Source organism: Mobula birostris, chromosome 2, assembly GCF_030028105.1.
Source record: "Mobula birostris isolate sMobBir1 chromosome 2, sMobBir1.hap1, whole genome shotgun sequence".
NCBI classification, from domain to species: domain Eukaryota; kingdom Metazoa; phylum Chordata; class Chondrichthyes; order Myliobatiformes; family Myliobatidae; genus Mobula; species Mobula birostris.
The window spans coordinates 82,370,462-82,398,143 of NC_092371.1; the positions used below are offsets into that span (position 1 = coordinate 82,370,462).

At 43.9% G+C, this 27,682-nt stretch overlaps 2 protein-coding genes across 4 annotated transcripts in view; one reads left to right on the plus strand and one right to left on the minus strand.

The window, feature by feature from the left end:
• The window catches only part of matn4 (matrilin 4), a 72,837-nt gene extending 49,710 nt beyond the window's left edge, over positions 1–23,127 (minus strand). The window contains exons 1-2 of the mRNA XM_072244038.1: positions 23,042–23,127; positions 22,748–22,901 (exon numbers count right to left, since the gene is read on the minus strand). The gene's annotated coding sequence lies outside the window, so the exon portion shown is untranslated. The remainder of the gene's footprint in view (positions 1–22,747; positions 22,902–23,041) is intronic.
• Positions 1–27,682, plus strand: part of rbpjl (recombination signal binding protein for immunoglobulin kappa J region-like) — an 80,820-nt gene that overhangs the window by 922 nt on the left and 52,216 nt on the right. Inside the window, exon 2 of one of the 3 annotated variants that reach the window (XM_072244050.1) lies at positions 22,505–22,688. The exons of 1 other annotated variant lie outside the window; for it this stretch is intronic. In XM_072244050.1, coding sequence (XP_072100151.1) covers positions 22,505–22,688 — 184 coding nt within the window. The remainder of the gene's footprint in view (positions 1–22,504; positions 22,689–27,682) is intronic. One more of the 3 variants, XM_072244059.1, reaches the window with a different exon arrangement.

The window sequence follows — 27,682 nt, forward strand, 5'->3', positions numbered from 1 at the left end:
TTTCCAATGGCAATTCTCCAGTGGTCATTCTCAAGTTTAATTCCACTGATAATTCCCAAAGGCTATTCAACATTCCAAAGACCATTCACCATTCCCAATGGCCATTCAGTAGTCCCAAAAGGCCATTTATCATTCTTAATGGCTATTCATTATTCCCCAGGATTACTTCTCAATGACCACTCTCACTGGTTATTCCCAGTGCTAATTCCCTGAGGTCACTCCCAAAGACAATTCATATCAATGCAAGAATGAGTTTGGCCGGACCTTCCCATTCTAGGTTCTGGAGTGGCTCAATCTGATGTGGAGCCAACCCATTAGTATTGCACTCTAGAAATAGGAGATTTTTCACGTGTAATTTTCAGGCCCAGGTTGTCCTCCTCCAAGGGCACTCCTGAACTCCTTGAAGCCCCTTCCTCTCAAGTTCTCTCCCTCAGGAGTAATTGGTGAGCAAAAATGAAGATGAAGGAGAGAAATACCAGTGAAAGACCTGGCACAAATGGATATTATTACCACCAAAACTTTACCACCTAGAATTCTCTCCCTAAACCTCTCTGTCTCTCAACTTCTCCCTCTTCCTTTAAAATGTACCTTGAAGCCTTTGACCAAGTTAGGAAATTAATTGACTGACGTAAATTACCTTTAGAGAGTTGATGCATGTTAGAATCTGAGGCAGCTGGTGGGAGTATGTGGAGATATTTGGGGCAGTGTCAGAATCTTCTGTCCCAGGGTAGAACACCAGAGGACATACTGTTTTGGGTAGAGGGGAAAGTTTAAAGGTGACATGAAGGACAGTTTTATTTTACACAGAGAATGTAGATGCCTTGAATGGGTTACCAGGGGTAATAGTGAAATCAGGCAGTCTAGCGGAGTTTACCAGGGGTACCAGTAAAATTGGGTAGTCTAGTGGAGTTTCCTAGGGGTAGTAGTGAAATCGGGCAATGTAGCGGAGTGTACCAGGGACAGTAGTGAAATCAGGCAGTATAGTGGAGTTTACTAAGGGTAGTAATGAAATCCGGCAGTCAAGCAGAGTTTACCAGGGGAGTAGTGAAATTGGGCCATCTAGTGGAGTTTTCGAGGCTTTTAGATAGACTCATGAATATGAAGGGAATGGAGGGATATGGTGATACATGGGAGGAGGACATTTAATATAAATTGGCATCAAGATTGGCACAACATTGCAGGCCCAATAGCCTGCCCAATAGCCTACCCAATGGTGTACTGTTCTACGTTCTATATTCTATGGGTATGGTGAGGAATAGTGTAAGTGGGCACACTGTGTTGGTGATGGAATACCTGGCAACACTTGCGAACTGCCCCCAGTACATCCTTAGATTGTTAACGCAAATGATGCTTTTTACTGTATGTTTCAATGTACACATGATAAGTAGATGATTCTGAATCTGAATCTACATGGCTGTTGACCATAAGACCATAAGACCATAAGACAAAGGAGCAGAAGTAGGCCATTCGGCCCATCGAGTCTGCTCCGCCATTTTATCATCTGATCCATTTTATCCTATTTAGTCCCACTGCCCCACCTTCTCACCATAACCTTTGATGCCCTGGCTACTCAGATACCTATCAATCTCTGCCTTAAAGACACCCAATGACTTGGCCTCCACTGCTGCCCGTGGCAACAAATTCCATAGATTCACCACCCTCTGACTAAAAAAATTTTTTCGCATTTCTGTTCTGAAAGGGCGCCCTTCAATCCTGAAGTCATGCCCTCTCGTACTAGACTCCCCCATCATGGGAAACAACTTTGCCACATCCACTCTGTCCATGCCTTTTAACATTCGAAATGTTTCTATGAGGTCTCCCCTCATTCTTCTAAACTCCAAGGAATACAGTCCAAGAGCGGACAAACGTTCCTCATATGTTAACCCTCTCATTCCCGGAATCATGCTAGTGAATCTTCTCTGTACCCTCTCCAACGTCAGCACATCCTTTCTTAAATAAGGAGACCAAAACTGCCCACAGTACTCCAAGTGAGGTCTCACCAGCGCCTTATAGAGCCTCAGCATCACATCGCTGCTCCTATACTCTATTCCTCTAGAAATGAATGCCAACATTGTATTTGCCTTCTTCACTACCGACTCAACCTGGAGGTTAACTTTAAGGGAATCCTGTACGAGGACTCCCAAGTCCTGTTGCATCTCAGAACTTTGAATTCTTTCCCCATTTAAATAATAGTCTGCCCGTTTATTTTTTCTGCCAAAGTGCATAACCATACACTTTCCAACATTGTACTTCATTTGCCACTTCTCTGCCCATTCTTCCAATCTATCCAAGTCTCTCTGCAGACTCTCCATTTCCTCAGCACTACCGGCCCCTCCACCTATCTTCGTATCGTCAGCAAACTTAGCCACAAAGCCCTCTATTCCACAATCCAAATCGTTGATGTACAATGTAAAAAGAAGCGGCCCCAACACTGATCCCTGTGGAATACCACTGGTAACCGGCAGCCAACCAGAATAGGATCCCTTTATTCCCACTCTCTGTTTCCTGCCAAACAGCCAATGCTCTATCCACGTATGTAACTTTCCTGTAATTCCATGGGCTCTTATCTTGTTAAGTAGCCTCATGTGTGGCACCTTGTCAAAGGCCTTCTGAAAATCCAAATATACAATATCCACTGCATCTCCCTTGTCTAGCCTACTTGTAATTTCCTCAAAAAATTGTAATAGGTTTGTCAGGCAGTATTTTCCTTTAAGGAATCCATGCTGAGTTCTGCCTATCTTGTCATATGCCTCCAGGTACTCTGTAACCTCATCCTTGACAATCGACTCCAACAACTTCCCAACCACCGATGTCAAGCTAACAGGTCTATAATTTCCTTTTTGCTTCCTCGCCCCCTTCTTAAATAGCGGAGTGACATTTGCAATCTTCCAGTCCTCCGGAACCATGCCAGAATCTATCGACTTTTGAAAGATCATCGCTAATGCCTCCGCAATCTCCACAGCTACTTCCTTCAGAACCCGAGGGTGCATTCCATCTGGTCCAGGAGATTTATCGACCTTCAGCCTATTCGCTTCCTGAGTACTTTCTCTGTCGTAATTGTGACTGTGCACACTTCTCTTCCCTGCCACCCTTGAGTGTCCGGTGTCCTGCTGTCTTCGTCAGTGAAGACTGATGCAAAATACTTGTTCAGTTCCTCTGCCATCTCCTCATCTCCCATTACAATTTCTCCAGTATCATTTTCTATCGGTCCTATATCTACTCTCACCTGTCTTTTACTCTTTATATACTTGAAAAAGCTTTTAGTATCCTCTTCGATATTATTTTCTAGTTTCCTTTCATAGTTAATCTTTTCTCTCTTAATGACCTTCTTGGTTTCCTTTTGTAAGGTTTTAAAGACTTCCCAATCCTCTGTCTTCCCACTAATTTTTGCTTCCTTGTATACCCTCTCCTTAGCTTTAACTTTGGCTTTGACTTCTCTTATCAACCACGGTTGCATCCTTTTTCCACTCGAAAATTTCTTCTTTTTTGGAATATACCTGTCTTGCACATTCCTCATTTCTCACATAAACTCCAGCCACTGCTGCTCTGCCATCTTTCCCACCAGTGTCTCTTTCCAGTCAACTTTGGCCAGTTCCTCTCTCATGCCACTGTAGTTTCCTTTACTCCACTGAAATACCGACACATCAGATTTCGGCTTCTCTTTTTCTAATTTCACAGTGAACTCAATCATGTTATGATCACTGCCTCCTAAGGGTTCCTTCACCTCAATCTCTCTAATCACCTCCGGTTCATTACACAATACCCAATCCAGTACAGCCGATCCCCTAGTGGGCTCAACAACAAGCTGTTCTAAAAAGCCATCTCGCAGACATTCTACAAATTCTCTCTCTTGAGATCCAGTGCCGACTTGATTTTTCCAATCTACTCGCATGTTGATTGGAAGGACTTGTCGAACTGAAGGAGCTGGTTCTATGCAAACAACAGGAATTCTGCAGATGCTGGAAATTCAAGCAACACACAGAAAAGTTGCTGGTGAACGCAGCAGGCCAGGCAGCATCTCTGGGAAGAGGTGCAGTCGACATTTCAGGCCGAGACCCTTCGTCAGGATTCGTTAGGAGCTGTTTCTATGCTGTGTCTCTCAATGAGTGCACAACATAGAACATGGAAATCTACAGCACATATGTCCTGGCATACAAACCCCATTGCTGGAAGAAACCCCTCCCAGTTACTGGAAGCTTTCTCAAAATCATTTCAATGTGTCTCAGGGTCTTTAGGACGCCTCCAAACAAATCTCAAACACAACACGCAATAGGACTTGCACTTAACCAGCTCAGCACCAGCCCATATTTCGGTTATGTTATTCGTGCTGAAGAATCATTTAATAACAAGATATGGATTATTTTCGTTAATTGGAAAATGCACCAGATGATTGGAGACGGGAACTTTATTTTACGCAGGGCATTATTCTGATCAGTGTGTGATGGAACATGGAACATAGAACATTACAGGCCCTTCGGCCCACAATGTTGTGCCGACCATGTAACCTACTCTAGAGACTGCCTAGAATTTCCCTAGCGCATCGCCCTCTATTTTTTCTAAGCTCCATGTACCTATCTAAGAGGTTCTTAAAATGCCCTATTGTAACTGCTTCCACCACCAACACCGGCAGTGCATTCCATGCACCCACCACTCTGTGTGAAAAACTTACCCCAACATCCTCTTGGTACCCATTTCCAAGCACGTTAAAACTATGCCCCCTTGTGTTAGCCATTTCAGCCCTGGGAAAAAGCCTCTGGCTACCCACATGATCATAAATTGAACCCAGTACTCCTGGTGGCGTCTGACCAAGGTCTTATATAGCTGTAACATTACCTCACGGCTCTTGAACTCAGTCCCACGGTTGATGAAGTCCAACATACCATACAGCTTTTTAACAACACTGTCAACCTGTGCAGCAGCTTTGAGTGTCCTATGGACATGGACCCCAAGATCCCTCTGATCCTACACACTACCAAGAGTCTTACCATTAATGATTTTTCTGTCTTCAAATTTGATCTACCGAAATGAACCACCTCACACTTACCTGGGTTGAACTCCATCTGCCACTTCTCAGCCCAGTTCTGCATTGTATCAATGTCCCACTGTAACCTCTGACAGCCCTCCACACTATCCACAACATCCCCAACTTTTTTTATCATCAGCAAACTTACTAACCCACCCTTCTACTTCTTCATCAGGTCACTTATAAAAATCACAAAGATGAGGGTCCCAGAACAGATCCCTGTGGAATACCACTGGTCACCAACCTCCATGCAGAATGTGAACCATCCACAACCATTCTTTGCCTTCTGTGGGCAAGCCAATTCTGGATCCACAAAGCAAAGTCTCCTTGGATCCCATGCCTCAATACTTTCTGAATGAGCCTCGCACAAGGAACCTTATCAAGTGCCGTACTGAAATCCATATACACTCCATCCACTGCTCTACCCTCATCAATGTGTTTTGTTACCTCCTCAAAGAATTCAATCAGGCTTGTAAGGCAGGACCTATCCTTGACAAAGCCATGCTGACTATCCCTAATCAGATTATGTCTCCCCAAATGCTCATAAATCCAGCCTCTCAGAATCTTCTCCAACAGCTTGCCCATCACTGAAGTAAGACTCGCTGGTCTATAATTTCCTGGGTTATCTCTACTCCCTTTCTTGAATAAGAGAACAATATTTGCAACCTTCCAATCCTCTGGTACTTCACCCATCCCTATTGATGAGGCAAAGATCATCACGAGAGGCTCAGCAATCACCTCCCTTGCTTCCCACTGTAGCCTGGGGTATATTTTGTCAGGGCCTGGCGACTTACCGAACTTAATGCTTTTCAAAAGCTCCAGCATATCCTCTTTTTTACTATCTCTACACTCAAGCGTTTCAGTTTGCTCTGAGCTATACCCACAATTGCCAGGTCCTTTTCACTGGTGAATACTGAGGCAAAGTATTCTTTCCTCCAATCACCTTAAAATGATGCCCCCTCATATTAACGATTTCTGCCCTGAGAAAAAAAGTCTCAGGCTATGCACTTTTTACAAAGATCATGATAAGTGCCTGGAGCACAATGCTGAGGGTGGTGGTGAAGCTGATACATTAGGGACATTTAAGTGACATTTTGATGGGTGCATAGGTGAAAGGAAAATGAAGGAATATGGGCTATGTTGGAGGGAAAGTTTAGGTGGATCTTATAAACACAAGAGGCTCTACAGATGCTGGAAATCCAGAGAAACACACAAAATTCTGGAGGACCTCAGCAGGCCAGGCAGCATCTATGGAGGGGATTAAGCAGTTGACGTTTCTGATGAAGGGACTCGACTTGTTTATTCCTTTCTATGGATGCTGCCTAGCCTGCTGAGCTCCTTCAGCATTTTGTATTTGATTGATCTTAGAGTAGTTTAAAGGTCAGTACGGCATCGTGAGCTGAAGGGCCTATACTATTCTGTGTTATAAAAATCCAACACTTGTACACGCGTTCAATCTTATGAGCAACGGAACTAGTTTCTTCTCACTTACTTCTAGTAATTGTGCTGTCTTATCAGTTTCCTCTGCTCTTAATGCCATCTGTCACAGTACTGTGGAGGAATGATTACCATATTGAGTGATTTTTGTGTATTTTGTGATTTACGTATAAAATCAACCAGGATGTCTATAATACTGGAACTCTTTTGTTACCCCTGTGACGGCCTGTACCAGGACTGCCGGGCTTGGTTTGACTGGCTTTCTATAATATAGTGGAGCAGATTGTATCTAAATGTGCTGGTGCTGTGTGTTCTGTATGTACTGTGTTTTGTAACGTGGGTCCAGAGGAAGCCTATTTCATTTAGTTGTACACATGTGTATGGTTGAATGCCAGTTAAGCTTCAACTTGAACCTGAATTTTTGAAGAACATCAGTTTGGCACCTGACTAAAGAGCAGAACATAGTTAAATCCACCTTTACTGCATTACAACATTGGAGGTCAGTGCAGGATTGGACGAAACCCTATCTAACATAAATAACTGGTAAGCTGCACCAGGAATGAAAAGATAAATATACAAATATAAAAAGAAAAAAAATATGGCAGCAACACACAACAGAACCAAGAACATATGATTTGGAAAAAATACTCTTCAAAAACTTCCTCTTGAATGAGAGGTGACTTGATTTTATTTACTTAGTGATATAATACATCTATCCGACTCTTTGAGCTGAGCCGCCGCAGCAACCCCATAACCCCAATTAACCCTAACCTAATCACGGGACAACTTACAATGACCAATTAACTCACCCGGTACGTCTTTGGACTGTGGAAGGAAACTGGAGCTCCCAGGGAAAATCTCACGTATTCCACAGCGAAGACATACTGAGGCTCCTTACAGAATGGCGCTGGATTCGATTTCCAAAGTCGAGAACGCCGTGAGTTGTAATAGTGTTGCACGAACCCTTACACTACTGCGGTGTACAAGATAATATGTAGTGTAGATACAGTGGACAAGCAGTGACTTTTTCCCAGGGTGGAAATGGCTGCTATGAGAGGGCCAGCAGGTGGTGTAGTGGGATCAGTTCTGGACTTCAAGGCAGATGGTTCTGAGTTCAAACCCAGCCAGGTCCCAACCTGGACAGCAGCAGTATCTGTGCGGAAAAAGGGCCTGGCAATCTGCTTCTGTACCTTGCCATGAAAACCCTGCGTCCATGAGGTCACAAAGAGTTGGACCACAATAACAACAACAAAATTTCAAGGAGGAAACATGAAGTGGGGGGGAGGGTGGAGTTGGGATTGTTCTTTTTTCACACAGAGAGTGGTGGGTGTGTGGAGTGGAGATTTACAAAGATTCTGCGCTGTAAGATCCCTCTATACATTAATGCTCCTAGGAGTTGTGCAATTTACTGCACACATTCACTCTCACATCTGACCTCCCAACGTGCACCACCACACACCTCTATGGATTTAATTCCATCTACCATTTCTCCCCTCGGATTTCCAACTGATTCATGAGAACATTGGAATCAGGAGTAGCACCAGGATACACTGAAGCTGCAGCACCGTTACATTACAGTGGAATACTCAATTCCTGCCACTGCCTGTAAAGAGTTTGTACGTTCTCCCCATGACCATGTGGGTTTCCTCCCACAGTCCAAAGACGTACTGGGTTGGTAGATTAATTGGTCATGGTAAATTATCCTGTGATTAGGCTAGGGTTAAACTGGGCAGTTTGGTGCGAAGGGCTGGAACGACCTATTTCATGCTTAATACATAAATAATGGTGAGATTCTCAATCCTCTGAGTTTGCACCTCTATTAAATAGAATACAGAGCAGTACAGTGCAGTTCAGGCCTTTCAGTCCACAATGTTGTGCTGGCCCTTTAACCTACTCTGAGACCAATCTAACCCCTCCCTTCCACAACCTCCATTTTTCTATTATCCATGTGTCTATCTTAGACTCTGTTAAATGTTCCTAATATATCTGCCTTGATCACCACCCCTGGCAGGGTGTTCCACACACCCACCACTTTCCGTGTAAAAAACATACTTCTGACATCCCTCCAAACCCTATGAAATTATGTCCCCTTGTATTAGGCATTTCTACACTGGGAAAAAGTCTTTGACTGTGCACTCTATCTATGCTTCTTAGCATCTTATACAGGTACCTCTCATCCCCCTTCACTCCAAAGTGAAAAGCTCCAGCTTACTAAACCCATCCTCATGAGACTTGCTCTCCAATCCAGGCAGCACCCTGGTCAATCTCCTCTTTACTCCCTCTAAAGCTTCCACGTCCTTCCTATAATGAGGTGAGCAGAACTGAACACAATACTCCAAGTGTGGTCAAACCAGAGTTGTATAGAGCAGCAACATTTCCTTGTGGCTCTTAAACTCAATCCCCTGACTAATGATGGCCATTATGCCTCTAACCCTATCAATCTGAGTGGGAATTTGGAGGGATCTATGGAAGTGGACCCCAAGATCCCTCTGTTCCTCCACATGGTTCAGGATCCTGCCATAAGCCTCTATTCTGTCTTCAAGTATAAAATCGGAGCTGATAGAATTGCAATTTTATTTTCTTGGCGTCACTCAACAAAGGGAAAAGAATTTCATATGATGTTAGCTTGATAAAACTATTTTCTCATCTTATACATCTTCATTTTTCATCATTTGGTCTAGACAAACCAACACCTTTTTGCCGGTAATGTTTATTTATTTAGAAATACAGCACAGTTACAGGCCCTTCTGGCCCAGTTAGCTTGTGCTGCCCAAGTACACCCAATTAACCCTCCAACCGGGAAGAAACTGGAGCACCCAGAGGAAATTCACGCTGTCACGGGGAGAACGCACTAACTCCTTACAGACGATTGAACCTGATCTCTGGCACTGTAAGTCATTACCCCAACTGCTACACTATCATGCCACCTGGCGGCATTCTTAATAATCCTGCCCGAACTCTGCATCCTCTTTATCACCTTTAAATACGGACAGCACAGCTGCCTTCATTACTGTTTCCAGCATTTCCTCTATCTATGATGACTAATCTCTTCCTAGCACAGTCAATTATTAGCTTTATATTAATAAACAGCTGTTAAAACCTTTGGGTTCCGTGATGTAGCCTTGATCTAAATTTATACTTCTGGAAACTGGTGAAGTAGATTAGAACTGGATAGAGAAACTGCAGATGTTTATCCATCGAATGACGTTCTGACGCAAAACTGTCAGGAGAATCAGAAGCAGGTTTAATATCACTGGCATATGCCACGAAATTTGTTGTTATGCGGCAGCAGTATATTACAGTCATCATCATTATGTGTCGTGTTGTATGATGTGGGCAATCATGATCTTTCCATGACCATGATTACTCTTGGCAAATTTTTCAACAGAAGTGGTTTACCATTGCCTTCTTCTGGGCAGTGTCTTTACAAGATGGGTGACCCCAGCCATTATCAATACTCTTCAGAGATTGTCTGCCTGGTGTCAGTGGTCACATAACCAGGACCTGTGATATGCACCAGCTGCCCATACGACCATCCACCACCTGCTCCCATGTCTTCATGTGACACTGATCGGGGTGGGGGAGCTACACAGGTACTACACCTTGCCCAAGGGTGACCTGCAGGCTAGCGGCGAGAAGGAGCAAGTTACACCTCCTTTGGTAGAGACATATCTCCACTGCCACCTAATATTGCAATACATAATAATAAAAAACTGAAAATTACAGTAAATATACATTTTTAAAGAATTAAATTAAATAAATAGTGCTAAAAGAGAAAAAACTTAGTAAGTTAGTGTTCATGGGTTCAATGTCCATTCAGAAATCTGATGGCAGAGGGGAAGAAGCTGTCCCTTAAACTTTGCAATAGGTTGGGTTGATTTGGAGCTATTTCCCAGATCAAGAACTTAAAATCTTAGGGAGGCTTAGACACGAAACAATGAAGACCAACAAAAAAGGGGGAACTCACTGGGTCAGGCAGCATCTGTGGTGGGAAATAGATATTCAATGTTTCAGGTTCACTTTAAGAGTCTTAACATGACATGTTGACTGTGGTTTTCCCTCTACAGATGCTGCCTGTCCCCTGAGTCCCTCCAGCAGTTTGGTTTTTTTTTTGGACTTTGCTCAAGTAGTTTACCTTTATGAACATAGAAGAGTACAGCACAGTACACGATCTTCGGCCGCAATGCTGGCCAACTTTTTAACTTACTCTAAAATCAGTCTAACCCTTCCCTCCCAAATAGCCCTCTATTTTTTTTTTCATCCATCTACTTATCTAAGAGTCTCTTAAATGTCCCTAATGTATCTGCCCCTCCCACCACCCCTGGTTGAGCATTCCATAAACTTACCACTCACCATGTAAAAAAAACTTATCATACGACCATAAGATATAGGAGCAGAATTAGGTCATTTGACCTGTCAAGTCTGCTCCACCATTCCCTCTCTGCTGCCTTCTCCCCGTATCCCTGCATACTCTAACTAATCAAGAATCTGTCAACCTCCACCTTAAATATACCCAATGACTTGGCCTCCACAGCCGCCTGTGTAAAGAATTCTACAGATTCACCAGTCTCTGGCTAAATAAATTCCTCCTCATCTCCTTTCTAAAGGACACCCCTGTATTCTGAGGCTGTGTCCTCTGGTCTTCAACTCCCCCACCACGGGAAACATCCTCTCCATATGTACCTTATCGAGACGCTTCAATATTCAAAAGGTTTCAATGAGGTCACTCGTCTGAATTCCAGTGAGTACACTGATAATGGAATAGCCTCTGCCTTCCACTCTGTCCTGATGCACCTGGAAAATGGGGTCTCATATGCCAGACTGCTGTTTATAGATTTCAGTTCAGCGTACAACACCATCATGCCCCAGAAACTAGTGGGGAAACTGTTGTCGCTGGGTCTCAACACCACCCTCTGCAACTGGATACTGGACTTCTAACCGGTAAAGCCACAGTCAGTCTGTGTGGGCAGCAACGTCTCTCATCCCATTACGCTGAGCTCTGGCGCTCCCCCAGGCTGTGTGCTCAGCCCGCAGCTGTTCACACTGCTGACGCATGACTGTGTCGTAGAATCCAGTCAAACTGTGTCGTCAAGTTTGCGGATGATGCAACAGAGGTTGGCCTTACCAAGAACGATGACGAGATGGAGTATAGAGAGGTAGTGAAGTAGCTGGTGGACTGGTGTGAGAAGAACAACCTAGGCCCGAACGTGAAGAAGTCAAAGGAAATCATTGTGGACTTCAGGAAGGTGCAGACAAATCATTTCCCTCTGCAAAAACATGACTCCTCCATAGAGTGAGTTAAGTGCAGCAGGTTCCTGGAAACGCACATAATGGATGACCTCACCTGGTCCTGTAATATCACCTCCCTGAACAAGAAGTCACTGCAGCGCCTCCACTTCCTACGAAGATTCAGGCAAACAAAGTTTCCAACCCCTTCTTAACTGCATTTTACAGGAGCTGATTAATTCCTCTGAATTAAACTAATTCGAAGGAAGATATGGGAGTCTGGAATGTGGGTCTCACTTTGTGTTTACTTTACCCGAGACGCACATGCATCACGTAGTAGTGTGATGATGTATGCAATTCATGTATTTAACCCGTAATGACATATTTAAATGAACAGGAGTGCTTAGTCTACCAATAAATATACAAGATTATTGAAATATTATAAAAACATTAAATATAGAACAAAGATAATAGAATATTGTTTTTAGAAGTTGAGGACCACACTGCTGCAGAACTAACATTGGAAGATTTGCGATACACATTGTTAAGTGGGGAATCATTACACAATATACTTTACCATGTTTAAAGGTGGATTTTTACAAATATACAATGAAATCATGTGATAGGAAGAATACAATCATCGCACTTATCTGCTCCTAAAGGGGGGGGGAGGAAGTCGACTCAGATCATGAGAGGCCCACGTTGGGCATTTTCATGCCTTACAAGGCGCAGATTGGAAGTCTGTGTGGGGCGCCACTCCTCGCACAGACACTAGAGCAATGTGTGGTTAAGTGCCTTACTCAAGGGCACAAACACGCTGCCACAGCTGAGGTTCGAACTAGCGACCTTGAGGTAACTTGACGAACACCTTAACCACTTGCCCACGTGCCCAGCTACTAAAGAACTGCCTGGAATTCACCAGAATTTCAGGAAGAGATTGTTTTCTGCAGGAAACAGCACCTTTCTCAGCCTTTTGATTTCCCATTTAGCTCTGAGCAGGGTGGAGCTGCTCAGTGACAGTTCGTGCAGTGGCTGGTGCGGTTTTAATTCCCGCTGCTATCTGTACATTATCATCATGACTATGTAGGTTTTGTCCGGGCGCTCCAATTTCCTCCCATATTCCAAAGATGAAGAGGTGAGGGTTAGTAAGCTGTGGGCATGCTTCGTTGGCACCGGAAGGATGGTGCCACTTGTGGGCTGATTCTAGCACACCCTCAGATTGTGTTGGTCATTGAAGCAAAACTACATATTTCGATGCTTCAATGTATGTTAGGCAAATAGAGCTAATCTTTTAATCTCATTGAGAGGTACAGCATAGAAACAGGCCTTCAGTCCATTGACTCTGTCCTATTCATCAACTATCCTTTAACACGGGGCTTCCCAACCGTTTTTATGCCATGGATCAATATCATTAAACAAGGGGGTCCATAGACTCTAGGTTGGGAACCCTTGCTTTAACATTGATCCTACACCAACAATGAAAGGACTTGGGAGCTACTAATCTTTTGGAACCACATTGCTGCTTGTTTGGTGAGGGCCATCAATTGCAAATGCAAAATGATAAAGCACAATCATGAAAATGCAGCTCCCTGTTCCTGCTAAGCTGCACGGATACACGGCCACATGGTAACTGAAATGCCCCCACGCACATAGCCTTTGTTGCCATGCAGCTGGAATTTCATTTTATATAATGTTAATAATATTTTGAAGTTATGCTAATATAATTTTGAAATCACTGTTAATATAATTGTGAAATACCCTATAATTAATGAATTCATTCATTCATTAAGTGCCATGTCGTATGGTGTGGATGATCATGGCCTATTCATGACCGTGGTTGTTGTTGGCAAATTTTTCTACAGAAGTTGTTTGCCATTGCCATCTTCTGGGCAGTGTCTTTACAAGATGAGTGACCCCGGCCATTAACAATACTCTTCAGAGATTGTCTGCTTGACATCAGTGGTTGTATAACCAGAGGAGTTACTAGCATGGGTGGAACATCAGCTGATTGGCAGAAAACAGAAAGTGGAAATAAAGGGATCCTATGCTGGCTGGCTGCTGGTTACCAGTGATGTTCCACAGGGGTTGTTGTTGGGACCGCTGCTTTTTACAATGTGTGTCAATGATTTGGACTATGGGATTGGTGGATTTGAGGCAAAATTTGCCAATGATACAAAGTTAGGCGAAGGAGTAGGCAGTGTTGAAGAAATAGAGAGCCTGCAGAGAGAATTAGATAGTTTAGAGGAATGGGCAAAGAAGTGGCAAATGAATACAATGTTGGAAAGTATATGGTCATGCACTTTGGTGGAAGAAATAAACGGGCAGACTATCATTTAGATGAGGAGAGAATTCAAAATGCAGAGATGCAAAGAGACTTGAGTGTCCTTGTGCAAGATACCGTAAAGGTTAACCTCCAGGTTGAGTCGGTGGCGAAGAAGGCAAATATTCCAGAGGTATAGAATATAGAGCAGGGGTGTGATGTTGAGGCTCTATAAGGCACTCGTGAGACCACACTTGGAGTATTGTGTGCAGTTTTGGGCTCCTTATATTATAAAGGATATACTGACATTGAAGAGGGTTCAGAGAAGATTCATGAGAATGATTCCAGGAATGAAAGGTTTACCGTATGAGGAACATCTGGCAGCTCTTGAGATGTATTCCCTGGAATTCAGGAAAATGAGGGGGGATCTCATAGAAACATTCTGATTGTTAAAAGGTCTGAACAGATTAGATATGGCAAAGTTATTTCCCATGGTAGGGGAATCTAGGACAAGAGGGCACGACTCAGGATTGAAGGATGTCCATTCAGAACAGAGATGTGGAGAAATTACTTTAGTCAGAGGGTGGTAAATCTGTGGAATTTGTTGCCACGAGCGGCTCTGGAGGCCAAGTCATTGGGTGCATTTAAGGCAGAGATAGATAGGTTCTTGATTATCCAGGGTATCAAAAGATATGGGGAGAAGGTAGGGGAGTGGGGATGACTGGAAGAATTGGATCAGCCCATGATTAAATGGTGGAGCAGACTCGATGGGCTGAATGGCCTACTTCTGCTCCTATATCTTATGGTCTTATGTTCTAATGATATGCACCAGCTGCTCATACAACCATCCACCACACAATCCCATGACTTCACGTGACCCTGATTGGGGGGGGGGGGAGTTGTGTTCAGCAGCTTAAGCAGCTTGCCCAAAGGTGACCTGTATTTTACAGAGGGAAGGAGCAACTTACTCCTCCTTTGTTAGAGATTCATCTTTACCCTGCCACCTAGTTAATGAATAAAATCCATAAATTTTCTAATGTTATTTGAAACATTTTAGAATTTTTGAGCTTTAACGCATTTACATTTTCAGTGTTTTAAGTTACAACACTGTTACAAATTGTAACAATAAACCCAGAATGGAAGTTGGTAGTTCATTGTTAATAAACCACCAGACCACTGACTGCTGATGCCATCTAGTCATATTACAATAAAAACACTTAAGTGCCATGCATTTTTCAGAGCTGGTAAACATTTCCTGCTCAAAGCAATGGTTGGTCCGTGCAGCTGTTAAAAAAAATAAGAGGGAATGTTGCAAATGTGTAATATTTTCATCCAGATATTATAGAAGTTGGATGATAATCTTCAGTATTTAATGGCTGTGGAACAGGTGCAGTAGAGGTTGATAAGAATGCTGCTTGGATTAGAGGGTATCAGCTATCAGGAGAGCTTGGGCAAACTTGCATTGTTCTCTCCAGAGTGTTAGATACTGCAAGGGAGAATTGATAAAATTATGAGGCATAATAATTATGGTCAAGACCATGATCGCCCACTTCATACAACAAGGCACATAATGAATGAACGAATGACATTGAAATATAGAATGAAATGCATCATTTGTGTCAAATCAAATCACCAAGGATTGTTCTGGGTAGCCTGCAAGTGTTGTCATCCTTCCGGCATCAACTTAGCACGCCTACAGCTTACTAATATTGACCTATGTGTCTTTGGAATGTGGGAGGAAACCGGAGCATTCGGAGGAAACCCTTGCGGTCACGGGGAGATTGTACAAAAGTCCAATCTTAATATGGCATCAAGATTGGCACAACGTTGTGGGCCGAATGTTTCTGTTTGGTGCTGTTCTGTTCTGTTCTATGTTTAAGTTTCCTGCTCTACAAACTTGCAATTCAGGATTCAAAATGCATTAGAAGAGTAAAGGTTTTGCCAATGGCAATTTACAGACACTCTCTTTTAGAAAACAGACATTTGTAACATTGTTTTTGGAAAGTATATCAGTTAATTCTTTGTATAGAGTGTGCATTGGGTCATTTATAAGTGATCTTCAGCTCTGACGTTGGGCAATTAATTAAATCAGCAATGGAGCAAAAACAGATTCTGGGTACTTTGCTTCCTGGTATTCTCTTGGAAAAAGTGAACGAGAAATTAATTAAATTTTATATTTGCTTTTGGCACTGAAATGGAATGACCTTTAAAGATAATAATTTCAAGATGATTACAATAAACAGATCCTTCAGAATCATATACAAGCCTCATGAGAAAAGATTTTAATTTAGAATGTCCCTGTGCTGTTGAATGCCCAAGGGCCTTTCTGTAAAACTTGATAAATATTTGAACTTTAAAAATAGTCAATAGTTTCCAACATTGCAAGTACAATGGACTTATTATCCAATATTGGTTGCAAATGGCACACACATTTTGCCTTCATCCAAGTAACACTTTGCAGATATTAATTACTGTATTTTCTCAAGCAAATTTTTACAATCTTATCTCCTGTTGAAAGAATCTCTGAATCTCATGTTCTTAAAATGTATTGCTTATTTAGTTATTATTTTCTCTTTTTTTTATAATTGCACAATTTTCTTTTTTTTTGCACATTGGTTGTTGTCTGTCCTGTTGGGTGCAGTCTTTCATTGATTCTATTGTGTTTCTTCTATTTATCATATATACCCACAAGAAAACGTATCTTGGGGTTGTATATGGTGACGTAATTAATTTACTTTGAAGTTTGAACTTTAGAACTTTTCTACAGCAAGTAAGTACCTAAAACGATCACTGATCTGAGAAACCTGGATTGAATGCTTCAAACAAGCCTTACCTTAATTTACTGGAAATTAGAAACATCTCTCTTAAACACCAAGCTGTGCATCTTTAATGTGGTGAAAAAGTTCCAGTGTTTTATAGGAACTTATCCTTTAATACCCTACATCCATAGTTAATAGAAATAAATCTGATCTGGAATTCCTGATCCCATCCTAAGACTAGAATACAAAGAAACTACATTTTCAACAGCAAAGATGCTTTCTGCTCTTCACTGAGCTGTTGCAGAGAGCGTAGAATAAAACTACTGATTTCAGTCTTCCTAAAACCAAGTGACCTCAGGGAGATTGACAAGTTATTGGCCAGGCCATACTTGAAGTATTCTGTGCTGTCTGGTCACCCAGCAAGAGGAAGGAAGTAATTAAGCTGGAAAGGGTCCGGTAATAAAAAACCATGAAGATGTTACTGAGACTGGAGGGCTTGGATTACAAGGAGAGTCTAGATAGGCTGGGACTGTTTCTCCCTGGAGCATAAGAGGCCATGGATTGACTTGATGTTGAGGCATTTCAAGTCAGGAGAGTCTTGTATAAGGGGAAAAGTCACAATCATTTTCACAGGGTAAGGGAAAATGAGTTAGAGAGTGATACAGCCCAAGAATGTAGATTTAAGTTGAGAGGGAAAAGAGTTAAAGCAGATCTGAGGGGTAACTTTTTCACATAGAGGATAGTGGGTACGTGGAACGAGCTGCCATAGGAAGCTCTAGACTCTAGTACAAAGTTCAAAATACATTTATTATCAAAGTATGCATAGATTATACAACCTTGAGATTCGTCTTCTATCAGACAGCCACAAAAGAACCTGTTAAAAATAGGCCAACAAACACCCAATGTGCAGAGAGAGAGACAGAGCAGACCACCGACTCAGCGTCAGTTCAGTGCATGGCAGAGAAAACTGAAGGGGAGGAGAAGATGGCGGCACGATGCAGCACGCACAGCCTCTCCGGTGAACGATATCTGTATTTGTCAAGTTGGATGCCATGCACAATCCTGATTTGATGGAGACAGACATGAGAAGCACGGAGGAACATCTGGAGAAACTTCTGAAATGCCCGCTTTGCTACCGCTGCTACTGTGCAATCGAGAATCTCCGGAGGGGAAGGCTCCGAATCCTCGGCTTTGTCTGTTGCTTGGCAGCCAGGGCCGGGGTCGAAGCGCTCGGCAGAGATGGTGTTCGGTGCTTGGTGTCGGAGGACTGGTTGGAGGCTCGAAGTTTTCGGACGGACTCAAGAATCGGCTGTGGTCGGGTACTGCATCGGCAAGTTTGCAGCACTGGAGGTTCATGGCAGGGAAAGTTTTCTTCCTTCTACCATCTGCGTGAAATGATGGGACTTTCAAGACTTTGAGACTTTTTTTTTACCGTGCCAATGGTTTGTTCTTTATCAAATTATGGTATTGCTTTGCACTGTTGTAACTATATGATATAATTATGTGGTTTTTGTCAGTTTTTTAGTCTTGGTCTGTCTTGTGTTTCTGTGATATCATACTGGAGGAACATTGTATCATTTCTTGATGCATGCATTACTAAATGACAATAAACGAGGACTGTGTCCTCATAATCTAAATAATCTAAACATCACAGAGCCCACAGACATGGATTCTGGAGCTTAGCTGACTTCAAAGCCGTGGACTCTCCCATTACAGTGAGGGCTGTGCTCGCAAATGGAGACAATAAAGCTGATTCTGATTTTGATGCCCCACTAGGGACGATGGGCAAAAGAAGAAGAAGAAACAAATTTTACATGGATGCAGAATATAATGTTGATTTAAGAGAATGTTATTAGTAATTCACAAAAATGCTGGAGGAACTGAGTCCTGATGAAGAGTTTTGGCCCAAATCATTGGCTATTGTCTGACCTGCTGAGTTCCTCCGGCATTTTATATGTGTTACTCTGGGTTTCCAGCATCTGCAGAATCTCATGTTTATTAGTAGTAATTCTTACAGTTTTAGAAGTGAGATTTAAGAGAGAGTAGAAGTTTATTATAAATATACTGAAAGGATTTGCTAAAGCCAGCTCACAAAGCCACCACATCTGGTGCCTGTGGCTGCGCCTTCAATGTATAGTATAAACACAGATACTTCATTTGAATTTGAGGGTAACACATTGAGTGGTGTTGCAAGAGCTTTAGTGACACAGTCTCTGCTGTTTCACTTCACAAATACCGTATTTGAATAAGATTAAGTCAGCCAGTTCATCTCCTGAGGAAAACACCTCAGGTAGATTGTTGCTTCCACAGCACGAACTCAGTGGACAAGTCATAGCTTCTGGAGATGAATGGGAGCTTTGTGATCACATCCGAAACAGTTACCACAACCAGGGCCGAAAACAAAACTGGAATTGTGGTAGGAATTCCTCTGCACGGACTGAGCATTGTAACGTGTGGCCTATTTCAATTCAATAGTATGTGGGCTGAGAGGGAGGGGAGGTTGTGGAGTGCTGGTGACAGGTTAGGGTTAGAGTTGGGTTCTATGTTGCCAGCTTAAAATGTAAAATATTGTAGCCACAAGAGATCTTGCTGGAGATCCTGAGTAACACACTCACAAAGTGGTGGAGGAATGCAACAGGTCAGGCAGCATCTATGGAAAGGATGTTTCAGGCTGGCTGAGTCCCTTCATCAGAACTGATTATAGCATCTGTATGCAGAGCCATGAATAAAAATATATGCTTTTTAAGCACAATTGTTATCTAATTTTTTTTAAGAGATTAAACTTCTGAAAGCTTTGAAATCCAAGGTCTGCCATCCAGCCCATTACTGCTGACTGGGCAAGCCCTTGCATTAAGATTACACACCTTGTAGTCCATGTGTAAAGAGAAAAAAACAGCAAAACCTTTCATCTTCATCATCATCATCTTAATTAAACCAAGAAACTCTGTGTCAAAAGGAAAGCAAATTGTAGTCCATGCTCTCTTTTCACTACTACCATCAGGAAGGAGGTAAAGGAGCCTCAGATCCCATACAACCGAGTTCAGTAACTGTCATTACTCTACACCATCAGACTCCCAAATTAGTGAGGAAAACTTCACTCACCTCAACACAGAACCAATTCCACAACCCATGGACTCACTTTCAATGACTCGACAGCTCAAGATCTCAGAATTATTTATTACTTATTATTTCATATTTCTTTTTCTATTTTCACAATTTGTTGTCTTTGGAAGTTGGTTGTTTGTCTGCCTTTGTGTGTAATTTTTCATTAAATATATTGTGTTTCTTTGTACTTACTGCAATAAAATGAATCTCATGGTAATATATGGTGACATATACATACCTTGATAATAAATTTACTTTGAATTTTAAACTTCGGAGCTTGATTTTATAATTTATTCTTGTTGCAGTGCAGTTCGCATGGACTTTATAGTTTTTATGCATTTCCTGAGAATTAGCTGATTTCAAAGCCGTGGACTCTCCTGTTACAGTGAGGGCTGTGCCCACAAGTGGAGACAATCGCAAGAACAAAATGTTTGACTTTTCAAAGCACAGAATGGGAGCACGCCCTTCACCAGTTGAGTCAATTCTGAACATCAGCCCCCCATTGATAGGACCTGAAACTATATGTTATTTAAGCTCAACGCAAAGCAAATCCTCAATTGCTCCAAATGCATGGAATTTCTAACTCCTTCCTAATACCATAATAAACAATGTGTAAAGCTTTAGTTAATCACAGCTGTTTCTGTGCTGTACTTTTCTAAGACTGATGGAGTAGTATTTGAAGTTCTGGTTGTCCCCATTACAGGAAGGATGTAGAAGCTTTGGAAAAGGTGCAGAAGAAAATGAATCTCAAGATAGTGCTGTGTATGGTAGCATGTATGCACTTTGATAATAAATCTGACTGACTTCTTGATGAGGTTCATTGAGATGTTTTATGCAACGGAGTGCATATTAGTTATAGGGAGAGGATGGGCAAGCTTGGATCATTTTATCCTGGAGATTCAGAAGCAGAGAGGTGACCTGATAGAAGTTTATATTATTATGCGAGATGGGGAGATGGTCTTGTTTTCAGGATGGACATTCATACACTAGAGGGCATAGCTTTAAGATGGGGTGGGATGGAGTTAAAAGGAGACATCTTTTAAGCTTTGTCTCCTTAAGTTTAACGGAAACTTAAACCCAAGAGGCAAGTTAAACCTACGGGAAAACAAAAATTTAAGAGACAACTAAAACTTAAGAGACAACTTAAACCTAGATGTGAGCTAACTATATTTTTACAGACAGAGTGGTGGGTGCCTGGAACTTGCTGCCAGAGCTGGTGGTGGAAGCACTCAGGTTAGTCATGTTTAACAGGTGTTTAGACAGATGAAAGAACATACTGACAACGAAGGGACAGACCACGTGCAGACAGATAGGAGTAGTTTAATTTGACTTGATGGTTGGTGCAAATGGTGGGCGCAGAGCCTGTTCCTGTGTTGTACTGTTCTATTCTGTTTAGGGTGTTGTGGTGAAGATACGTCTCTACCAAAGGGGATGTAAGGTGCTCCTTCCCTCTGCTAACCTGCAGGTCATTCTTGGGTGAGGTGTGGCACCTGTTAGCCTCACCCACCCTCAATCAGGGTCACGTGAAGCCATGGGAGCAGGTGGTGGATGGTCGTCTGAGCAGCCGGTGCAGATCACAAGTCCTGGTTATGTGATCACTGACGCCAGGCAGACAATCTCTGAAGAGTATTGACAATGGCTGGGGTCACCCGTCTTGTAAAGACACTGCCCAGAAGAAGGCAATGCAAATCACTTCTGTCGAAAAATTTATCAAGATTTACAAGGATCATGCCTGGATTGGGGAGCATGCCTGGTGAGAAAAGGTTGAGTGAACTTGGCCTTTTCCCCTTGGAGCGATGGATGATGAGAGGCGACTTGATAGAAGTGTATAAGGTGATGAGAGCCTTTTTCCTAGGGTTGAAATGGCTAACACGAGGAGGCATAGTTTTAAGGTGCTTGGAAGTAGGTACAAGGGGAACATCAGAGGTAAGTTTTTCAGAGTGGTGGGTGTGTGGAATGCACTGCCAGCGAAGGTGGTGGAGGCTGATACAAGGGGGTCATTTAAGAGACTCTAAGGTACATGGAGCTTAGCAAAATAGAGGGCTATGTGGTAGGGAAATTCTAGGCAGTTTCTAGAGCAGGTTACATGTTTGTGGGCCGAAGGGCCTGTAGATTTCTATGTTATATATTCTAAGAACAATCATGGTCACGGAAAGACCGTGTCCGTGATCGCCCACGTCATACAACACAGCACATAACAAATGACTTCTGTCATTTTAACCCTAGTCTCACTCCCAGCAGTACTAAGAGAGGTCAGTGCGGGAGTCTGGGGGCCCTTACCTCTTCCACTCTGGTTAATTATGTCTAATTCTTGTTCCCTGTACCTCTACCTCCTTCCCTATAGCCACCTCCTCTTACTCCCACTCCCATTTACACACACATATCCACACACCAAAGTGAACCTTCCATGAGGGGGACCTAGGTGCAAGTTAATTCTTGACTGTTCCCACGTCCTTAATGTCAATTGCCTTGAGCCATATCTTTACACCCAATTTGACAGATTTATCCCGAGGTGGGATATTCCTGTGCGCACTGGGCTGACCCGTCTCCCGGCGCAGCGAACAAACCTGGGAAAGTATCCGCTTTGGGAGACCTCCTTTCCAAGAAATCTTGCTTTATGTGTTACACGATCGTCAGTTATTTAGAAGCTCTCTATCCACCGTCTCTCTTTCTCTGTGTGTGTGTGTCTCAAAGCAGGCGACTGTGCGGATGACAGCGGCGCAGAAGCTGAGGGTCTCCCTGGGCTGTGCTGCACTCTGACCGGAGCTGAGACTCACTTGGTCCTTCAGGAGGGTCCCGGGACGCGGCGGGTTGCAGTGGACCCGCACGGGGAGGCGGAGAACGGCCGCGGCTTCGCCCGGACAAATTCGCTAAACAGGTAGGTAGGTTAACAACACGAGTAATACCGGGACCGGAGGGAGAACCTGGCACAGTTACCTGCTGGCAGCCTTCCTCGATTAACGGACCCGCTACTCTGCAGAAATCCAGTAGAATTGAAAAGGCTCGGGAGTATCGATGAACCAAAAATCCTGTCTTTCCCCCGCCGCCGAACAGCTCAAATAAATCTTCTGGATGGGGTTCTTGTCACCGACTGGAAAAGTAGGAACGTGGAACAGGTTTTTAATACATTGCCCGAGCCCAGGATAAATAAACCCCTCCCTCTGGAATTCTCAAGGGGTCGGGAATCAGAGGGACTTGGGATGAATGTACGATTGGAAAAAAAAAACCCACCCAAGGGAAGTTAGACACTGTGTAGGGTTTCTCTGTCTCTTTCGCTGTCTGTCTGTCTGTCTGTCTGTCTCTCTTTCTCTCCCTACACAGAGGAAAGTTGGCAGAGTTGAAAGCCTCTGACAGGAAGACTTTAGAAACAGGGAGGGCAAGATAGTGAAACAATTTTATATATATATATAATTTTTTCAATATTCTGCCCTCCCTGTTCCTAAAGCGATACATATTCAATAACACTGTGCATAAATTAGGGTACCTAAAACTTTTTCACAGTACTGTATTTGTCAACGTGGAGCAGAGAGAGAGTTTATAAACCTGGCAAGATGTGGTGGAGTGCAGTGGGAGGGAGGAGTGTGGGACAGGTGGCAGAGGAGGAGTGCCAGGGGTGGTTCAGGTGCAGACATACCCAACCCTCAGACACTAGGCAAGGTCATTTGATTCCAGACAATGGGTTTATTGATCATCACTGAATGTCTCTCTGGTGCTTTCCACTCCCTCCCCACTTCCTTCCCCTTTTCCCAATCATGATTCCCTTTTCCCTGCCTTCTTCCCACCCTCAGTCCGCATTAGAGACCCATATCAGAGTAAGGTTTATCATCACTCACATATGTCATGAAATTTGTTTTTTTTTGGTGCTATACATAAAATTACTATAGTACTGTGCTAAAGTCTTAGGCAGCCCAACTTATCTTCACCGCTACCTGGACCATACCTCTTCCTACCCTGTAACTTGTGAAAATGCCATCCTCTTCTCTCAAATCCTCCGCCACATCTGATCTCAGGATGAGATTTTTCATTCCAGAACTAAGGAGATGCCCTGCTTCTTCAAAGAAAGGGTCTTTCCTTCCTCCACAATCAACACTGCCCTCACCTGCATCTCTTCCATTTTGCATACATCTGCCCTCACCCCATCATCCCATCACCCCACCAAGAACAGGGTTCCTCTTGTCCTCACCTACCACCCCACCAGCCTCTGCGTCCAGCACATAATTCTCTGTAACTTCTGCCATCTCCAACGGGATCCCGCCACCAAGCACAATTTTCCCTTCTGACCACTTTCTGCTTTCTGTAGGGATCAATCCCTACGTGACTCCCTTGTCCATTCATCCCTCCCCACTGATCTCCCTCCAGTACTTATCCTTGCAAGTGGAACAAGTGCTACACCTGCCCCAACACTTGCACCCTCATGAAAATTCAGGGCCCCAAACAGTCCTTCCAGGTGAGGCGACACTTCACCTGTGAGTCTGTTGGGGCCATCTATTGCATCCAGCGCTCCTGGTGTGGCCTCCTGTATATTGATGAGACCTGATGTAGATTGGGAGACAGCTTCGCTGAACACCTAGAAAAAGCCAGAAACAGCAGGATCTCCATTTGCCACTCATTTTAAATTTACTTCCCATTCCCCTTCCGATATGTCTATCCACGGCCTCCTCTACTACTGTGATGAGGCCACACTCAAGTTGGAGGAGTAACACCTTATATTCCGTCTGGGTAGCCTCCAACCTGATGGCATAAACATCAATTTCTCGAACTTCTGGTAATGCCCCTGCCTTTCACCATTCCCCATCCCTGTCTCCCTCTCTCACCTTATCTCCGTACCTGCCCATCACCTCCCTCTGGTGCTCCTCCCCTTCCCCTTTCTTCCACGGCCTTCTGTCCTCTCCTATCAGATTCCCTCTTCTCCAGCCCTTTATTTCTTTCACCAATCGACTTCCCGTTGCTTTACTTCACTCCTCCCTCACTCCTGGTTTCACCTATCACCTACTACCCTGAAATTTTCCTCCCTGCCCCCCACCTTCTTACTATGACTTTTCATCTTTTATTTCCAGTCCTGATGAAGGGCCTCAGACCGAAACATTGACTGTTCACTCATTTCTACAGATGCTGCCTGGCCTGCTGAGTTCCTCCAGCATTTTGTGTGTATTGGTTGGATTTCCAGCTTCTGCATATTTTCTCTTGTTTGTGATATACATGTGTCTAGGACTTCTGCATAGTACTGTCATCGTCATGGCTATCCCTCGAGGTTGAGGATGATGGTCTTCGTTCTGAAGAAGTGGCCCACAGAGCAAAGACGCCTGTATGTGTATTTGTTTAATGTGTACTTGATGTTGCACTCCAAGAAGCACACAATACTTCACAAATCAACCAACTGATTCCAATGGCATGGAAACCACAACGATTGGAGCTGATGGATTTGTTGCAGCCTTCATCCGCCTTCACAGCCATTAAGTTCGAAGTAACTTTGTCCGCCTGTTCCACCGTTGACGTCTTGGTTGGATTCTTCTTTCTCGCCCTCGACCTTACCGCCATGGGTGACCCTACCAGGAGCATAGCTCCAAACGGCATCGCTCTCGGGATCAGAGGACTACACAAGCTTCTCCACCACAACAAGGTGACAATCCACGGAGAAGACTGTATATATTATATTCATAGATAATAGGCATCCGTTAGTCTCATGAGACCATGGATTTGCGCCTTGGAGGGTTTCCAGGTTGCAGGCCTGGGCAAGGTTGTATGGAAGACCAGCAGTTGCCCATGCTGCAAGTCTCCCCTCTCCACGCCACTGAAGTTATCCAAGGGAAGGGCATTAGTACTCATACAGCTTGGCACCAGTGTCATCGCAGAGCAATGTGTGGTTAAGTGCCTTGCTCAAGGACACACACGTTGCCTCAGCCAAGACCCGAACTAGCGACCTTCAAATCACTAGACAAACGCCTTAACCGCTTGGCCACGCGCCAACACATACATAGATAAAATAAAAGACAATTATGGCATATATGTCACTTGAGGAACAATATATATCTTGCCCTCACTGTTCCTAAAGCCTTGCTGTCAGGGGCTTTGAATTCTGTTGCTATTCCTCTGTGGAAAAGGAGAGGGAGAGGAACAGTGCAAAATAAAAGGAACAATGAGGAAGTATTCATGGACACCTGGACCGTGCAGAGATCTGATGGTGGAGGGGTAGAAGCTGCTACTGAATCACTTGGGAGTGGATCTCCAGGTTTCTGTCTTTCCTCCCCATTGGTAGTAATGAGAAGAGGACATGTCGTTGATAGTGAAAATCTTCACTGATGGATGCTGCCTTCTTGAGGCCCCACCTCTTGAAAATGTCTGTGATGGTGGAGAGTGTTGACCGTGATGGTGGGGACTGTGATGGTGGGGAGGGTCGTGACCGTGGTGGTGGGGAGGGTTGTGACCATGATGGGGGGGAGGGTCGTGATCGTGATGGTGGGGAGGGTTGTGGCAGTCATGGTGGGGAGGGTGGTGACCGTGACAGTGGGGAGGATGGTGACCGTGATGGAGGGGAGGGTCGTGACCGTGATGGTGGGGAGGGTTGTGTCTGTGATGGTGGGGAGGGTGGTGACCATGATGGTGGGGAGGGTCGTGACCATGATGGAGGGGAGGGTCGTGACCGTGATGGTAGGGAGGGTTGTGTCTGTGATGGAGGGGAGTGTGGTGACCGTGATGGTGGGGAGGGTTGTGTCTGTGATGGAGGGGAGGGTCGTGACCGTGATGGTGGGGAGGGTTGTGTCTGTGATGGTGGGGAGGGTCGTGACCGTGATGGTGGGGAGGGTTGTGTCTGTGATGGAGGGGAGGGTCGTGACCGTGATGGTGGGGAGGGTTGTGTCTGTGATGGTGGGGAGGGTCGTGACCGTGATGGTGGGGAGGGTTGTGTCTGTGATGGTAGGGAGGGTCGTGACCGTGATGGTGGGGAGGGTTGTGTCTGTGATGGTGGGGAGGGTTGTGACCGTGATGGTGGGGAGGGTGTGACCATGATGGAGCCAGCTGAGTCTTCAAGCAACTTTCGACCCTAAACACTGGCGCCTCCATACCAGGCGATGATGCAGCCAGTCAGAATGCTCCGTACCATATCTATACTGGCAACGTTAAAGACTGGTGATGTACTTTCAAGCCAGAAAAGAGAGATGCTCTGACAGCTGGCAGATCAATGTTCAAAGTAAAATTTATGATCAGAGTGCATAGATGTCACCACATACAACCCTGAGATTCATTTTCCTGTGGGAATACTCAGCAAATCTATAGAACAGTCACTGTAAGCAGGGTCAATGAACAGCAAACTGCGTAAGTGCAAATGTAAATAAATAGCAATAAATAATGAGATCATGAAATAACAAGATAAAGAGTCCTGAAAGTGAGATCACTGGTTGTGGGAACACCAGAAATAGAATGAGTGCGGTTATCCCCTTTTGTTCAAGAGCCAGATGGTTGAGAGGTAGTAACTATTCTTGGTGTGAGTCACAAGGCACTTGTACCTTCTTCCTGATGGCAGCAGTGAGAAAAGAGCATAGCCTGGGCGGTGGGGATCTTCGATATGGAGCTTCTGGTCCCATCTACTTTCTTCCCATATCTCTTTAGCTGGTCAAGTTGTGGGTTTGACAGACAGATAGATACTTTATTGATCCCAAAGGAAATTACAGTGTCACAGTAGCATTACAAGTGCACAGATATACAAATATTAGAAGATAAATAAGAAAGAATAAAAATAAGTTACCTTAAAAATAAGATGTCCAAGAATTACAAATCAAAGATTACAAGATCACTTCCCTGGCTATAGGTTGACTCCTTATAGAACCTGATGGCCGAGGGTAAGAATGACCTCATATAGCGCTCCTTGGAGCAGCG